Source organism: Mauremys mutica, chromosome 2 (assembly GCF_020497125.1).
Source record: "Mauremys mutica isolate MM-2020 ecotype Southern chromosome 2, ASM2049712v1, whole genome shotgun sequence".
In the NCBI taxonomy this organism is placed as follows: domain Eukaryota; kingdom Metazoa; phylum Chordata; order Testudines; family Geoemydidae; genus Mauremys; species Mauremys mutica.
The window spans coordinates 199904414-199922808 of NC_059073.1; the positions used below are offsets into that span (position 1 = coordinate 199904414).

Below are 18395 nucleotides of genomic sequence, written 5' to 3' on the forward strand. Positions count from 1 at the left end.
CCCCCAGTCAAGAAAGAGGCATGTCCAAGGATCCTAGCAGCACGCATGGGCATATTCCCATGGGTATATCAATGGGAGGCCAAGCTCAAAGCCCTGTGAAGCTCAGACAAGTGCACACAATTGTATTTTGAGCATCTGCACAGCCTACTGTGAGGAGTATTTCATTTTAATGATTCACACAGGCAGAGCTTGGTAGAGTACCACCACCCATTTTCTTCCATCGTAACCCATAGCTTACTCCTGTGGAAACTACACCACCGTACCAAGACAGCTGCACTGAAAATAAGTCAATTTAAAATAATTGCCTAATCTTTATGGAGTCTTTAAAAGGTGTTTACCATTTGGCCTAGAAATTTTTAAAGATTATTTTTAATGGACAGTTAAAAATACATGTAACTAGTATTTTTATTTTTTTACTTTTTAAAATCAGTTATTTTTAACTGATGGTAATTTAGTTTTGGAGCATGTTATCAAATGCAAAAATAAAGAGCACTTCAAGAATGAAGTACATTTTCTGGCAAAGTATACAGTGGTGCTAGTCTCTAGCTGGTGCAGTTTGTCTTGCATCTTCATGAATATCAAAGTCTTTGTTTAGAAGATTATAGCCAATCATCTTGGAAACAGCTGATATGTCATTCTCTAAAATTGCAGCCTCTAAACCACTAGCAAAAATGTATGGTAGCTAATGTGTGAGATATTGGTAGCAGAGAGACTAAACGATATTGGAGGGGAAAGACAAAGTTAGAATTGTTCCAAGTTTGATTTCAAATAGGATTTCATGTCTGGATCAACAGATGTACCAGAGCCTAGAATTGCATTGCAAAACTTCTAAAGTTTTGATGTACAGTGCTGTAATGTGAATGCCACAAAAAAGCGAAAGAAAAGTTAAATGTGTTCTGACTCCCCGTTCCATGTGTTGAGTTACATGATGATCTTTCTTCAGTAAGGCCCCAGTCCTGGAAGCTGCTCTGCTCCTCCAGACTCTCATGGCAGTTTGGAGACCCATTAAAAGCAAGAAAATTGCTCAGACTTCATGTAAATGGTAGATTTGGGATAGAGGACAACTATAATCCTGTTATGGTTATTTGTGAGGCTAGGGGGGTCAAGGTAGGTGAGGTAATATCTTTTATTAGACCACCTTCTGCTGGTGAAAAAGAAGCTTTTGAGCTTACACAGAGCTCTTCAGGTCTATTTGTGAGGCTGTTATTTTAAGAAGGTGGCAAATTGACAAGATACAGGGAAGGTAAGTGAGCCACAACTTGCTTTGGTCTTGATTTACTATACCTTGCACCTTGTGTGACCATTTGCCATGATGTAAATGATGATGCAAGGCACAGAGCAGCAGTGAATTTGGTCCATTAATCATATGGTCCATTATATTTGTCATGTTATCTGGAATGGCTCATGAGTGTTAAGTGTCCTGTTTTTGAGAATCTATCCAGAGGTAGGCAGATACTGCAAACTGGTGGTGTGCTCTATAATTAGATTTCACCAAGTCCGTAACACGTGAACTCCTGGATCACTAACAGTTCTACCATGGAGTCACAGACAGTCCCCTTAAACCGTTCACTCTATCTTGCCATCCAGACAAACTGGACTTACTGATAAATGGTCACTTACACCAAAAATCACACCATACAAAAGTTACTTTTGGAGTGATCTGTCTGTTCAAAATGTCTTTCGGGGCAGATCGAGGAGGCAGCTCCTGGCGATCTCTCGCTTCAGTTTAGAGTCTCTGGTCCTTTCGAGTCAAACAGCCAGAAAGACAGGAAATTTTCCTATGGATTTGTTTTATTTCCTTCGTTCAGCTTCCATGCCCACAGAATAAGCTTCCTAGCACATAGTATTTCCTAGGATCATTAACCAATCCTTTGGATTGCAATGGTCCTTGATGACCCATTTTATTTTGACAGTCATTCTGGATGAGTGGGGGAAGGGAGGAAGGGGACCCATGCCTGAGTTCGCAAGTCCAGAGTAAACATTTTCAACATTATAAAGCAAAGCTTAAGTATTTTCTTGCAGCAGGGAATACAGACATTACAAGTGAGATTAATGCATCCAACAACTTACAAGCATTTCATAAAGTCAAAATACATTCTTACGTAGGCACCAACTTCATAGGTGCTCCAGAGCAAAAAAAATTAGCAGGTGCTTAGCACCCACCCGCAGCTGAGCTCCCCCTTCTCCCGCACCGGTGGCCCTGCTGATCACTCCTCCCCCTCCCTCCCAGAACTTCCTGCCTGTCGCAAACAGCTGTTTCGCGGTGTGCAGGTTGGCTCTGGGAGGGAGAAGTGGGGACAGAGCGCACTCAGGGAAGGGGGTGGAAAGGTGGTGAAGAGGCAGGGTGGGAAGAGGTGGGATGGGAGTGGGACAGGAAGAGGCAGGGGCTTTGGGGAAGGGATGGAGTGGAGGCAGAGCAAGGGCAGGAAGAGGCAGGGGCTTTGGGGAAAGGATGGAGGTGGGGGCAGGAGTTGAGCACCCCCCCCAGTGGAGGGGAAGTCGGTGCCTATGCATTCTTATAAGACTAATACCTATTTTGAGCAAAACTCATATAGGTGTTAATTGTAGTGCAAATTTAAACAGGCTGGAGGCTATGATGGCATTAGGTGGTCAGATCTTGGCTAATGCCTGCAGCCTGAGCAAGAGCTGGCATTTGGCCTGCCAGTGTCGCAATATTGTTTATGGTGACTGAAGGATTTTGATGTGGGTAGGGTGGCCAGGTGTCTGGTTTTCGAGCAGAAAGTCCAGTCGAAAAGGGGACCTGACAGTGTCCGGTCAGATCTACTGACTGGCACCCAGAGTCTGGTAAATGGAGGCGTGGAGGTACCAAATCATTACCAACATCAGCCCCTACTCAGCCAGGGCCACCTCCTACTTGTGTTGGGCGGCTACATCTCCCAGCCCCGGCTCTGCAGGCAAGTCCCTCCAGACCTGGGCAGTGAGCGATGGGGTGAGGGGAAAAAGGAGTGAATGGGGGCAAAGCCTCAGGGTGAGGGGTGGGGCCTTGAGGAAGCAGTGGGGCTTTGGGGGAATAGGCGGGGCAGGGGAGGTTCCAGCACTCCAGCTGGTGTATCTGGTATTTAAATATTATGAAGTTGGCAACCCTTGATGTGGTGCAAATTTAAACTGAGGCTGGAGGCCATGCTGGCATCAGTCAATTAAGAGTGGTCTGGAGTTGGAAAAAATGATTTAAAACCATTCTGAAAGATGCAGGAACTCCCTGGAAGCTAGATCACAGCTGATGTTTAGTATCAGCACAGCTTAGACAGCCTCCCTCCCTCTTTCTAAAAAATTTCACAGAGAATCTCGTGCATGTTTGCTTGTATATTTCTACTAGTTATACCAGGATGGTCCAGACGTCACCCCTTCAAACACTGAGGAGCAGAGATATCCTTGTGATCCATTGGGTCTCAAATAAGGAAACTCCCATAGTGGACGTAGAGGCCCTGCATTCTTGTTTTGGGCCTTACAAATTGTAAAATCGTTTCTTGTCATAAAGGGTAACTTCTGTGCTGTCGCTTTTACTAAAGATAATACGGCCCTGTATTTTAAAGGGTAACAAAACAGTTGTTTTGAATTAAGAAAACTATTTAAGAGCTCTCTTTATTCTGATCTGTTTTTCCCCTCACTTTTTGAATGCTATTTTTAGAGGGGGTAGAGTGCCAGGCTGAGAGAGCATGAGCTGAACTAACTTGAAAGGTCGGCAGGATGTGTGGGGGCAGCGATTTGTGACATTCTTCCCAAAGCAGGGGAGGGAGGGGGAATCTGTCTGTTGCAGCCTGAGGTACATAACACATCCTATTCTGGCAAATGCTAAAGCAGTGGCTCTCAAACTTTTTTTATTGGTGACCCCTTTCACATACCAAGCCTCCGAGTGTGACCCCCCCCTTATAAATTAAAGCCACTTTTTAATATATTTAACACCATTATAAATGCTAGAGGCAAAGCAGGGTTTGGGGTGGAGGTTGACAGCTGGCGACCCCTCAGTGACACCTTGTGACCCCCTGAGAGGTCCCGACCCCCAGTTTGAGAACCCTTGTGCTAAAGCAACTCTTACTATCCAGAGGAAGAGAAAAATTATATCCATTCCCTTCTTGGGAGGTTAGTTTTTAGAGCTATGGAACAGATATGGGTATGAATGGTAGCAGCAGGATAAATTCTCTGTAATGCACCCCCGCCCCGGCCCTATACCCCCCCCCCCCCAAGTAAATAAAAAACACAACCTAAGAATGAAGGGGGTTCAGCTTCTCCTTACAGTAAAGCCCGGGCCTGGATCGCCAGGTGGCGCTGCAGGCGGCTGGGAAGGTGGAGCGGGCGGCGGCGGCCCGGCCGGGTTTCCGCTTAGCTCGCAGCGGGGGACGGGCCGGAGCGGGCCTCGCCATTGGCTGTCTGTGGCTGGGCTGAGGGGAAGCCGCTGCTGCTGCTGCTGCACCGGGGGAAGGAGCGCGGCATGTGCCGCGGGGCTGAGCCCCCGCTGCCCGGTGTAAGTGTTGCACACGCGCGGGCGGCGGCGGCAGCTGTGTAATGCGCGATGGACTTCAGAGGAGAACCCGGAGACTAGCGCAGGGGCTGCCAGTTAATCCCGGGGAAGGGATTTACCTTCGTCGAGAGAAAGACTGAGGGTAGCAGCTGGGGCGAGATACGCCAGTAAACAAGGCTTCCTTACTCGGGACACTCCCGCCGTGTGAGGAGACGGGAGCCCGGGCAAAACCCCCTGGGGATCCAAACGCACCTCCCTCGGGGTGGCTCGTTTCTTACAGGCAGGTGGGGGGGGGGAGCACGTTTAGACGGATGGGTTTGGCTGCGTGGCCTTTCTCGATGAGCTGCTACACACTTTTAAATGCCCCTTTACAGAGCGAGCCTGCAGCCTGAGAGCCCCGCCGCCGAGGAGGTGTTGTGCCCTGGGTAACAGGACACAGAAAGAGTCGCCGGAAGCCCGGTGACTCGCTGCCCAGTGCGGATTCCTGGGGCTAGTTACGCGCCGTGAGGAGCTGCTGCTGCTGCTGCTGGGTTCGTGGCGGGCTGCGGTTTGATTGCCGGGGAAGTGGGTGGGAACCTGCTCAGCAATAAGCAGGGGGCGAGCCTTGGGAAAGGGCGGGGGTTGCTGCTTGAGACGTGAGCAGCAGCCGGGGATTTAAATCATTTTGCCCTGGCTTAAGATGGTGGCTTCGCTTCCTCCCTGCTTGCGCCCATGTGATTTCCCCGGGCGGTGTCTGCAGCAGGAGCTGGAGGCCAGACCGCAGGAGGGGCAGGCAGGGGTGGGGTGAGCGCTTCCCTCCCCCAGCCTGTGCTGTGTGCTCCCGTCCTCTGCTCCTGTAGGGGCTGTAGCCGGGGGGAGGGGCAGTGGCTCTTTGTAGGGGCTTCCAAGTGAAAGTGGTTGGGGCTCAGTGGGGTGCTGGGGGAATGGGGCTTGGTGGGGTGGAGGCTTGAGTACAGGGAGCTCAGTGGGGGTCTGCTGGCAGGGGGCCTGAGTGCCAGGGGCTCTAGATGCAGGGTGTTGAAGTTCATTGAGGTGGGGTTTGGGTATGGAGGGGAAGGATGGTTCTGAATGTCTGGGGTGAGGCTTGGTGAGGGTGTCTGGGTATGGGAGTCTGATGCACAGGGGTTGGGCAGATGGGGGAGCAGCTCCCTGCACAGTGACCCCTCCCCCCACAGCTGAAGAGTGCTGGGGGCAGGAAGCAGGGGAGGATGCTGAGCTTTCTGCTGCTGGGGGAAATTTGTGGGGTTGAGTCTGACACAGCCTCAGCAACTCCTTGTAGGAGAAGAGGAAGTCAGCAGAATTCATGTCCCCTGCAGATTTCTTTGCTTCCTTGCTGAAATATGACTTTCTGACAGGGAAGCTGCAAGGGCCGTAACACAACACTCCCTAGCTGCACAGATAATTTTTTTTCAGACATCTGGAGCAGCTGGTGGAGAGGTAAATCACTGCAGGGCTGGGGACACCCCAGCCAGTGGCTCCTACTCTGATGATGTGTAAACTTAGGGAGAGGGTGGAACCTTAGAGCACAGTGAAGCTTGTATAAATTTGATTGCATGAATACGCTTAGAAGTGAGAGCTGTATTTTTCAGAAGCAGTAAGGGATGCTGGACACTCAAATAGAAGAACCCCAACTCATGGCAGACACCTTTTTAAAGGCCTGGATTTTTTCTGAAAATGCTGAGTACTCATCTGCAGAAAATCAGGCCCCATCAAATAATTAGTCCCTTTTTTGAAGAGCTTGACCAAGGTGTTACGGTTTCTAATGCCCATGCCACATAACTATGGTAGTCATTGCACAAAATCCAGTGGAAAGCTCTGATGTATGGTATTGGAAAAGCCTCTTTCTATATTGTCTTCGTCACTGAATTTGTAGTAATGATCATCTCTTTTGCTTTCATCTGATAGAAATAATGTCAACATGTCTGTGCAGTCATTGCTTTGTGAGAGAATCGCTGTTGCTAAGGAATTAATGAAGAGAGCAGAAGCCCTTTCCAGATCACAGAAAGGAGGTATAGAAGGTGGAGCAAAGCTATGCACCAAATTGAAGGCCGAGTTGAAATTCTTGCACAGGGTGGAGGCAGGGAAGGTGGCCATTAAGGAGTCCCATCTGCAGAGTACGAATCTTACACATCTCCGAGCCATAATTGAGTCAGCAGAGAACCTGGAAGAGGTCATCAGTGTCCTTCATGTCTTTGCCTATGAAGACTGCTTTGGAGAAAAGCAAACGCTGATGGTAGATGTTGTTGCAAATGGTGGCCACACTTGGGTGAAAGCAATTGGTCGAAAGGCTGAAGCTCTTCACAATATTTGGCTGGGCCGGGGCCAGTATGGCGACAAAAGCATCATTGAGCAGGCGGAGGACTTCCTGCAAGCGAGCCATCAGCAACCAGTGCAATATAGCAACCCCCATATTATCTTTGCTTTTTATAATAGTGTGTCCAGTCCTATGGCAGAGAGATTGAAAGAGATGGGCATATCTGTGCGAGGAGATGTAGTTGCTGTTAACTCTTTGGCAGAGCACTTGACTGAAGAGAGACACCTAAGTGCCAGTGAATCTGATGAAGAGAGCCCTGAGCGCCTGCAGGTGACCAGAGTAGACCGGGACAATTTAGTAGCCAGCATTGCTTTTCCTACAGAGATCAAAGTAGATGTGTGCAATAGGGTTAACTTGGACATCACTACTTTAATTACATATGTCTCTTCCCTTAGCTATGGTGGCTGCTACTTCATTTTTAAGGAGAAAGTGTTAACGGAGCAGGCAGCACAGGAAAGGCAGGAGAGAGTCCTGCCTCAGTTGGAGGCTTTCATGAAAGGCAAGGAGCTGTTTGCTTGTGAATCTGCAGTCAAAGATTTTCAGTCAATCTTAGAAACTCTAGGAGGACCTGGGGAGAAGGATCGAGCCATCTCTCTCATGAAGAGAATTAATGTGGTGCCGGACCAGCCCTCTGACCGTGCCTTAAGACTAGTGGCTAGTTCAAAAATCAATAGCCGCTCTCTAGCCATCTTTGGGACAGGAGACACTTTAAGAGCCATCACGATGACCGCAAACAGCGGTTTTGTTAGGGCAGCAGCTAACCAAGGGGTTAAGTTTAGCGTGCTTATCCATCAGCCAAGGGCACTGACTGAAAGCAAAGAGTCTGTTGCCACGCCTTTACCAAAGAACTGCACAGCCGATAGTGGGCTTTGACTAAGCCATCTAATTAATTAGTCATTAAAATAACTGTTTAAATGTGCTGCAGTGGAGGCAGTTCAAGAAATAGAACTCTCAAAACAATACACTTTTTTTTTCTTTTTTGTGTGCCAGATCCTGATAGGTGTAGTAACTTACCTTCAAATGAAAAATTCAAGAAAAGCAGAAAATCTGTACACCATTCAGAATAGTAATGGATGAAGAAATATAAGTTAAAACACGTACATCCTCTGTATGTGGAATTTTTGTTCTTAACTCAGTAGAGTATACCATAATTTATTCATGGGGATAACTGCATTTCAGTGGAAAATGTTAACTGTGTTCTACCTTATTAAAAAATTCAGTTAGAAACTCAAGCCAAGCGTGCTGCTAGTGTATCTGTGCCCTGTGGCGTTTTCATCCCCTTTTGAGGGACTACAATTTTTAAAAAGGATTGTGAAATCACCTCTGCAAAATGTAAGCAAATAGGATAAGTAAAAGGATAATTTGATTTTTCATTTATTGGATAAAGTGAACTACTAAAAAAACATGCACCATGTTAAACATGTGCAGTATGCTAAGGAATGGTTGTAATGTACCAACTGATCACGTGTACAAATGCCAATGCCCTGATCCTCAAAGGTATTTGATTTCAATAGGAGTTAAGTTCCTAAATGCCTTTTGAGCATCTGGGTCTAAGTCTTTCACCTCTTTTGGTTTTAAAAAGTGTATATCTGGACTGTAGTACAGAAGACAGACTTAGGAGTTTTGGCTATAGCTTAACTTCCCAGGAAAAAACTGAAATTGGAGTTTCATTGGCATTTTCACTTTTTATTAATATGCCAGGGCTTGCGAGCGGGTGCCTCTGGCAACCCAATACTGTAGCTGCACTGAAGAAATTCTCCCCTTCTCCTTGTGGGCTGTTTACATTTCCTATATGCTGCTGAAGCAAGGGGCAGAATCTCTCCCAGTGTCCCACGGAATGTGATGTTGGTGTTCCAGCAGGCAGAACTCTCTTGTATTGAGCCACCCCGGAACCAGTGTCCAAGCAGAGTGCTAAGGAGCACTATATTGCTGAAGGTTCAGAGCCAGATTCTTGGATCCTGCTGTATTCCCTTTTGTTATTCAGCAGCCCAAGGGGAATAGAAATCTCCCTTAGGTCCCCTGAGTGTGTGTATTTGGGGAGAGATGATGCTGATTTGGAGAAATAGGGTGGATTGCTGCTGATTACTCATTTCATAAAAGCAGAGGCTACTTCATTGGTGGGTGATGCCATCGCTGTCCAGACACTGTAGAGAATTTAAAAAACCCATTTTATTTAGTCTTCTGTCTTATCGAAAAGGGAACACTGATTAATATTTGAAATGAGTTACATTTGTTTAGATGTTTGTCACATCACTGCTGATATGTTTATGATTAGTATTTTGTTCACAACGGACAATGAAAGAATGCCAGAGTGAAAAATGGAGCACTGAGCAATACATTTTATCAAGATGGCTAGAAAGTATCTGCTGAATATTTTGTACAGTTGTTGGAAAGGTATCTTTATCCCTGCCACTTGTAATTCAAATGAAGGGCATTCCTTTATGTTTGGCTTTCCAAGGGCAATGCTCAATACATCGTTGGTGGAAGGAGGGGAGAGGAGAGGAATCTAGTACTCACTTTACCTTTAGAGAGAGAAATATATGCAGACTACATAGAGGGTGAAAAAACTGAGAAAGCATGTGATTCATAGGTATAGCTATGATTTCTGGTCAACAGTTTGTCTGCTGTACCTTTGCAGTTAAACAGTGTTCAGATACACCTGTTTTCCCTCTAATCAGTGAGGTAATTCTTGAGGTATAGACAAGGCCAGTGAAATTTGCATATGTTTGTGCTAATTAAATATCTTCTCCCCTATCTGTAGAGGTTTATGACTGGGTAAGTTAATGTGACTCTGTGATTAAGCTGTTTGTTTATGAACACATGTCCAAATTATTCACACAGAGGTTTAGCAGTGTAACACACAAAATCATAAAACAGTTGCCCAAGTAGGTATGTGTCACCTGAGGTTCCTTTGCTCAGAAGGAATGAAGAATATACTCAGTAGAAAGGAGTACAGAATGTTGGACATGCTAAATAAAGATACCCTACCCTTCTGGTAGAATATCCTGGTTCCCTCACACATGGATTGGGGAAGAAGATGGTTTAGTATGGTAGATGTGTTTTGGTAAAGCTAAACTGCAGCCTTCAGTGAAATGTCCCTGTTCTATAAATAGGGAGTTAGAGAGAGGTCCTTAACATTCCTGTTGTTGGGTATCCCCATTCTTGAAGACAGGAGCAATTTTTCTTTCATTTCTTCCCCTCCCCCGCCCCCATAGAAAGGGCAGCTCAAACCCCCTTGAGTTCTCAATAGAACATAGCAGTTCAAACCAGTGGACCATAACATCCTTTATCGGGCCAGTACCAGAATGTGCAAGAAATCTCACAGTGAACAGTGTGTGAAATAAGCAGTCCATATGGGAAGTTTTTCTCTAACCCCAGTCACACACAAGCTAGCTTGTACAGATGCATGAAGGTTTATCACTCTTCTGTTTTGTAATTTCCTGTCTGATATGGGTATGGCTGTTCTATATTCTTCACAGTCTCACTAAGTTCTTGGCCTCAAATATGTCGTGTCAGTGAGTTGTGCAGCATAATTATTCATTCTGAGTTTAAAAATAAGATCCCTTTATCGGTTTTAAACTTGCTGCTTTTCAGTTCCATTGATTGTCCCCTGATTGATTGTATTGAGACCTGGTAAACAGGAGTGCACAACTTTCTGCCCTTCATTATTTTGGCCCTGAGAACTGGACTTGCCCCACTTCTTCTCCCCAACCAATTTTGTCACCTCTGAAACATAAATCCCTTCATCTTGGGGAGACATTCACCCCACACAATAGGATAATTGTTCAGTCTGGACTGTGCTATGCAGTTTGTTGTAGAGATGGTCTGGTTGACCTTGTGTCATGTGTAAATCTTCTGTTTCCAGGCCTTAGTGTATGGTACTATCATGGGGCGGTTTTATCCATTTCAAACCAAATCACTTTTCCCAATATATTTTGTTTTTCTTTTCTTTTTTTTAAACACACTCTAATTTTGTTACTGTTTGAATTACTTGCACATTGCCTACCTGCCACCAATTTTCCATCAATCCTATGAATGATACATGAAGAAGGTCCCAGAGGAGCTGTAGAAATGCCCCCAGGACATTGAGCTACCTGCACCTTCCAGTCCTTTTATTACTTAATATATATCCATGTTGATTTAGTGCCTTAAAAAATGTGATTTGAGGCTGTCACCCCATTTCAACCTGAGCAATTTTCTGGTTTGCTCAGAACAAAAAAAAATGTCATGGAGTGAAAGCATGGTATTTCAAGGCACACTCTGGAATCTGATATTAGCTGTGTTAGGAGCTGAAATGCGTTAATACAGAGCACCAAGTATTACTTTCATATCTTCCATCCAAGCATCTCACAGTGATTTACGTGTGTGTGTATATATAAAGGCTCGTGACATCCAGGGCAGGATACGTAAGTGATATCATTCCAATTTTACAGCTGCATCTCGGAGGCATGGAGAGGTTAAAAGAAAGTCACTCAGGAAATGAGTTGGTAGAGCTGGGAGTAGACCCCCACTACCCCACAGGGCTGAATTGTCTGACCTAATACTAGCACTCAACCCAACCTAGAAAAGAGCATGAAAACATTTCATTTGTTTCACTACAAATAAGATTTTCATGAGGCCTGTTAACCCCTAATCTGCTTAGCTAAGAAGTGTTATTAAAACATTCCATGCTGCCCTGTGGAACCTTAATTCCCCACCCCACCCCACCCCCTGGGAGCACTATAAGTGCATATTGTTTTGTTTGACTGTAAGGTCCCTGAGGGGAGAACTAGTGTCTTTGTCGTATACAGCATTAAACCTGCTGTCTAATCAACTAATAATAATGTGGGAATCAGTTCCTGCTCACGGTACGTACTCAAAGTATTAAGGAGGACACCAAAAGGGTATTTGGATTATATATTTACTCTTGTTCCTGTTTCTAATAACTCTACAACTTCACATCTGAAATCTCTTCCAGGAGTAATTTTCCCTTCTCTATTCCTATCTGTTTTTGTTGATTAACTTGCATATCAGCTGGTAAAATTCCTGATGTTTATTTACCTCTAAATGTGAAGATACAAGAACAATGAAAACCCCAAAGACAATTTTTCACGTTACCATCACAATCGGCAATAACAAGCTCTCTTGCAGGTAGAGTGGTTAAGGAATGAAGGAACAAGGGGAGTAAACTATCTTCTTTAGCCCAGTATTGGTCAGAAAGGTAAAGCAGTGTGAGGAAGCTTATGCTACAGCTGTACAGCAACCAGTCTGTGGATACTCAGAAGGCTCCAAGCCACTGTAACTGCATTACTAGTGCAGGAACAACAGCTGGAAAAAAATACAAACTTTTCATGAGTGAGAATGTGGTGCAGGAAAGTGGATTCAGAGTCACTGCTGGAGCCTGTATGAAGGCTTTCTCATTCACATTCACACCTTACCTATAACCCAAGATTTGCACATAGGTTTATGCAGAGATTAACAGTTAGTGGAGTGTATTATGAAATATTGTGATGGGAGATAGAAAAATCCCCCCCACCCCCCCCCACACACACCAAATCTTGCAGTTTCAGCAGAAGACAGGCTGCCATTTATAACAGTAACAATGTACATTATGGTAATGTCATTCTATTTTTTTTTTAATTTTCTTTTAGTTAGCACTCACAGGAGATCCAGAGAGACTGCCACTAGTAATGCAGAGGGTAAGGGGGAAAGTCGCTACATTATAACTGGTACATGTCAGCTGTGATCTGTCTAACCTGTCCCAGATAAATTGTAAGTAGGCGTAGATTGGTGGTTTCTTGAAACCCAACCAATCGTTGCTAATTTTCTACAAGTTGTAGCTTCTAAAACTATAGCAAGTTTTATTTTGTCATCCCATCAACTGAAATTTTTCTTCATTGGAGCCAAAGCCAGCAGCAGGGGATGGTCATGTCTTCTGTCGGGATTAATTTTGCAATTTATTCTAAAGGCAAAACCAAAGGTATGAATGAGAAAAAGTTCTGCTGATTTATGGAGTATAGAGACCAAGCCCTTAGCCATTCCCCAGTAGGAGTTACAACTGCACAATTAATAGCCTTGTTCTTCACAAAGTACTGTATGTACAGCACTGAAAATGGAGCCATCTCTGGGAAAAGGAGATAGGGGAAATGTCCTGTGTTGTATGACCAAGTCAAGTATGTGTATTTCTGAAAAGTACCATGGGGTCTTCAATAGGCACAAGATTGTCCTATGCCCTTAGAGGATCCTACTTAATAAGGTCTCATCTACAATGCATCTTTACCAGTCATTTTACTGGAGAAATCAATTTAGCTGCCTCAGCAGGAGGAAGGGTTGAGTTGACCTTGCTGGGATTTGAACCTATGGGTCCAGTGAATCTAGGTATTACTTTCTATCGGGGTAGAGAACTCATTTGGTGGTTAGCAGAGAAATTATTGTATCTAATGAAAGATTCAGCATCTTTCTATGTGTGTTTCACCGTAGCCCTGTGTTATGGGGCCTGTCTTAGGGCAAGAGGTAACAGCTCTATTTCACCAACCCAGAGCTGCCAGGTGGCAAGGGGCTTGGAGCTGGTGCTGCTAGTAGGAAGCCAGAGTTCTGATGTCAATAAATCTCACGCTGAGCAGACAAAAGAGGTGTCTACCATGGACACAGGGAGCAAGGGGATATAGGACACAGCAGTTTGCATTACATCATTGATAACTTCCAGGTGCCAAAAGGGCAAGTAGGGGGGAGCTGTCAGTGACATTTCACCTTGGGTGCTTCAGCCTGCAATCTGTGTATCTACTAGGAATGTGGGTCTCATAATCTTTCCCCACTGGCAGCAGGGGTGGAGGCAGTCGCGGTGGTTTTACCCCCATGTCACCTAGCCAGGTGAGATTGCTCACTAGTAAAACCAGCTGACTTCTGTCTCTGCTACAGCCTCCAGCTCTGCTCCCTTACTGAAACTACACTAGTGGTGGATTCTACTTTTCCTAGCTCAGACAAGACACTAAACTATCTGTCAGTGTTAGAGGAGGGGAGGTGGGAATAACAAGGCAGTAGCTCTTATTGGGTAAGACAGAATGAGCAATATGAACAATAATAAAGGAACAGAGAAATCCAAATCAGCAATTGTCTGAGCCAACACGTGGAGGGGATCAAAACCTGGCAGAAACATACCAGGTCACAGAGGGGGAAGGAGTGGCTCCCCAATGTACTCCTCCTTTTCCCCTGATGCCACTGAAGGCCCTGTGCACATCTGGCCCCACCAGTGCAGCAGAGATGGGGGGGAGTTTGTGGGGAAAAGCAGAGGAGATGATAAAGGGTGAGTAAAAGTCAGAATTAACTTACTGTGAGGTTCTGTGCTTGGCTCTTTGGTTGGTTTTGTGCTGGATTCTTTGGTTGGTTCCACACTCGGCTCTCTGGTGGACTCTGTGCTTGGCGCTCTGTTGGGCTCTGAACTTGGTTCCGCACTGGGCTCTGAACTTGGTTCCCCACTGGGGTCTCCACTTCCTTCCCCGCTGGGCTCTCCAGTAGTCTCCATGCTTGATTCCGTGCTTGGCTTTATGCTCGGCTCCATGCTTGGGTCCCCACACAGAGGGGTAGTCAATGCCTCTGGAAAAACAAAATTGTCATGAATGGGTGTCATGGGTGTTCAGCATCTTTGAAAATAAGGCTGCTTATCTAGGTGCCTAATATAGATTTAGATGCCTACCTATAAGCAACCAAATTTGAAAACTTTGAGAGGCTCCAGTTTGCCCAGAGAAGACAACTGTGGCAGTTGGAGGAGGAAAGATCATGGGCCAAATTCATCCTTCCATTGAAATTAACAGTGTTTTACCAGAGATTAATTTGGCTCTATGCCACTAAACATAACAAAAATCCTTAGACTGCATTTTCCTTCAGGCCTTGGAACCTATCCTATGAGTCTATAATGGGTTTGATTTACCTTGTGGTTTTATTGGATCAACTAGAAACACAGCCAGTAGAGCTGAAAGGATCAACATCTTTCTCAGCATGGTTGACTTGGTGCCTTAAGTGAAGTGTCAGGAAGCAAGAAGGAAGTTTCCAGTGGCCAGTTGAAAGGGAGTTCAGGTTCTATTTAAAAGAATCCCCTGGCCTCCGCCCACTCTTGAATCTTCCCAGAAACAGGTCATTGCAAAATAAAATGTCCGGACAGCATGCTCAGAGTTGGGATTTGGGGTTGTCAAGGGCTGTACCATTCTCATTAATCAGTTCCCGCACACTGCTATGGAGAGAGATGACCTTAAACACAAGCTGTGGAAAAAAATTCCAGATTCTTAGGAGTGGCATGGTTGTGGAAAAAGCCACTATAAACTATAGCAAAACCAATAATGATTTCGCCAACTTTGCTTCTGGCATTGTCAGTTTCCCAAGACAAATAATCAAAGTGGTTTCTGTTGAGGTTATTTTAAAAATCCTGGTATGACTCTTGACAAATAGAAACTGCCTTGAGGTAGGTGAAAAGCGTGAAGGGTCACTAAAACCTGTTGTACATTTTTTTGCAGTATTGTAAGACAATTAATTATAGTGTAAGAGTGGTGGTGTTTTGGTCAAGGCTGGGATGGGCATTTCATGCTAAATCCCTCTTGTCAGTCATTTATAACTTAAACACGCATCCCTCTGGGCTGACATTTCTCATACTTTGTCTCAGCCCAAAGCTAAATGTTTTTCGAAAGTTTGAACAAACATCAGCTAGATCCTCAGGTGTGTGAGGCTGCTCTTTTGCACTGCCACATTGGTGGAATATGACCATAAAGCTGGTGTAACTGACTCCCGGAGAATCATCCCTAATACAAAGGGGAATCCTCTGGTGGCACAGACCTGGCTTGGCTTCTATGGCATTCCCCCATCCCTACTCACAGCATAGAGAACATAACCAGAGGAAAGATACCTATGTGCTGAGGGAAATCTTCAGCTGCAGTATTGGCCCTTTGGGGTTATTAGCAGCCAATGTAAATTAGAGTAGCATAGAAGCTGGTCCTATATATTCAGCTGTTTCTGAGATAATGTTACTGTGGGCCTGATTCTGATCGTACAGTGATGTAAATCATGGGTAATTTAATCTGTAACATCAGTGTAAGGCAGTTCAGAATCATGCTCCTTCACTTAAGAATGTTCTGATCTTTGTACTTCTGAATCCCATTCCTAAATATTGCATCAGCCTAGTTTTTCTGTGCTGATTTTATTTCAAGTTGCTGCCAACTCTGGGGTTTGCCTTAGGCAGTGTTCTTCTAATCAGGGGTTTCTGTGGTGCAATACAGAGAGTTTGTTTTTTTATTTTTTTTATTTTTTTTTAGCTTGTGATGAAAAAGAAGAACTGATGTCCATTAACATCTACAACTATGAAGCTACTGCTATAGGCTTCTCTGACTTTACTAGGTTCAGTGTCAGCATCAGTTTGATTGAATTCACATACCTATTTTTAAAATCCCACATGAATAGTAGAAGCTAGGGCTGTTGATTAATCACAATTAACTCATGCAATTAACAAAAATTAATCACAATTAAAAAATCTTGATTAATCAGTTTTAATCACACTGTTAAACAATAGAATACCAATTGAAATGTATTAAATACTTTTTGATGTTTTTCTACATTTTCAAATATATTGATTTCAATTACAGCACAGAATATAAAGTGTACAGTGCTCACTTTATATTATTATTTTTATTACAAATATTTGCACTGTAAAAATGATAAAAGAAATATTTTGCAATTCACCTCATAGAAGTACTGTAGTACAATCTCTTTATTGTGAAAGTGCAACTAATAAATGTAGATTATTTTGTTACATAATTGCACTCAAAAACAAAACAATGTAAAACTTTAGAGCCTACAAGTTCACTCAGTTCTACTTTTTGTTCAGCCAATCACTAAGACAAACAAGTTTATTTATATTTAGGGGTGATAATGCTATCCACTTGTTTACAGTGTCACCTGAAAGTGAGAACAGGCATTCCCATAGCATTTTTGTAGCTGGCATTGCAAGATATTTGCATGCCAGATATGCTGAACATTCGTGTGCCTATTCATGCTTCGGCCATCGTTCCAGGGGACATGCTTTCATGGTGATGATGCTCGTTTAAAAAAAAAAAGCGTTAATTAAATGTGTGACTGAATTTGAGGGAGAGTTGTATGTCTCCTGCTGTGTTTTAATCGCATTCTGCCATATATTTCATGTTATAGCAGTCTTGGATGATGACCCAGCATGTTGTTCATTTTAAGAACACTTTCACTGCAGATTTGACAAAACACAAAAAATGTACCAATGTGAGATTTCTAAAGATAGCTATAGCACTCGACCCAAGGTTTAAGCATCTGAAGTGCCATCCAAAATCTGAGAGGAACGAGGTATGGAACATGCTTTCAGAAGTCTTAAAAGAGCAACACTTTGATGTGAAAACTACAGAACCCGAACCACCAAAAAAGAAAATCAACTGTCTGCTGGTGGCATCTGACTCAGATCATGAAAATGAACATGCGTCAGTCCGCACTGCTTTGGATTGTTCTCAAGCAGAAGCCATCATCAGCATGGATTCATGTCCTCTGGAATGGTGGTTGAAGCATGAAGGGACGTATGGATCTTTAGCACATCTGGGACGTAAATATCTTGCAATGCCAGCTATAATGGTGCCATGGGAATACCTGTTGTCACTTTCAGGTGACATTGTAAACAAGAAGCAGGAAGCATTATCTCCTTCAAATGTAAACAAACTTGTTTGAGCGATTAGCTAAACAAGAAGTAGGACTGAGTGAACTTGTAGGCGCTGAAGTTTTACATTGTTTTATTTTTAAGTGCAGTTATTTTTTGTATATTATTCTACATTTGTAAGTTCAACTTTCATGATAAAGATATTGCACTACAGTACTTGTATTAGATGAATTGAAAAATACTTTCTTTTTACAGTGCTAATATTTGTAATAAAAAATAATATAAAGTGAGCACTGTATCCTTCGTATTCTGTGTTGTAAATGAAATCAATATATTTGAAAATGTGGAAAACATCCACAAATATTTAAATAAATGGTATTCTATTTATTCTGTTTAACAGCGCCATTAATTGTGATTAATTTTTTTTATTACTTGACAGCTCTAGTAGAAACCTAAGCCTTGATGTTTATCATCTCTCTTTAAAATTGTGAATGAAGGAATCTTATTGGCTGATGAAGATTCTGGCTGTATGAAATATCAGTATAACACACAGGTCAGAAATAGATAATTGACTCTAATTAGTGTGGATGTGACTCCTCAAAAAATTTACCCCAGTCTCGCTGTTGTTTTTCCTTAGAAATTTATTCACAATGCATAACTCTCTTCATGGGTGTGATGTACCCAGACTTACAGTCCAGACTAATGAGTAGCTGTGTGAACACTCCCCACCCCCCGGGGCATTCACAAGGAGGGGCAAGCAGGGGCATGTCATTTCCCCCCCCCCCCCCAATAATCATCAGGGGCACAGAACTCTTCCAGCCCCAGGGCTGTGTGGCGGGGAAAGGAAGAGAGAGCAAGCCCCTGTTGGGCTGGAGGGAGGAAGAGCAAGCACTTGCTGGGGTGAGGTGGAGGGAGGGAAGATAAAACTCCTGCTGGGGGAGGGAGGCACGATCAGTTAAATTTTTGTG

The 18395-nt window shown here is 44.0% G+C and overlaps 1 protein-coding gene across 7 annotated transcripts; it reads left to right on the top strand.

Annotated features, from left to right (window-relative positions):
* Positions 1 to 4268: 4268 nt before the first annotated feature.
* On the top strand, positions 4269 to 10178 carry C2H7orf25 (chromosome 2 C7orf25 homolog). 7 transcript variants are annotated; one of them, XM_045002776.1, is made up of 3 exons: positions 4353 to 4483; positions 4855 to 5010; positions 6386 to 10178. In XM_045002776.1, exon 3 carries the CDS (start codon positions 6399 to 6401, stop codon positions 7665 to 7667), a length of 1269 nt encoding a protein of 422 aa, XP_044858711.1. In that variant the 5' UTR covers positions 4353 to 4483; positions 4855 to 5010; positions 6386 to 6398; the 3' UTR covers positions 7668 to 10178. The 7 variants fall into 7 exon arrangements, with proteins under 7 accessions (XP_044858716.1, XP_044858711.1, XP_044858713.1 ...); XM_045002778.1 differs by lacking the exon at positions 4353 to 4483 and adding an exon at positions 4505 to 4622; XM_045002777.1 differs by lacking the exon at positions 4353 to 4483 and adding an exon at positions 4594 to 4684.
* The last annotated feature ends 8217 nt before the right edge of the window (positions 10179 to 18395 follow it).

What these genes read in the sequence shown, in the direction of transcription:
- C2H7orf25 (XM_045002775.1), top strand. Translation starts at nt 5,160, where the DNA reads ATGGTGGCTTCGCTTCCTCCCTGCTTGCGCCCATGTGATTTCCCCGGG. An exon ending in GAGGGGCAGGCAGGGGTGGG is followed by an intron (nt 5,264 to 6,385) that starts GTGAGCGCTTCC and finishes TTCATCTGATAG; the next exon opens with AAATAATGTCAACATGTCTG.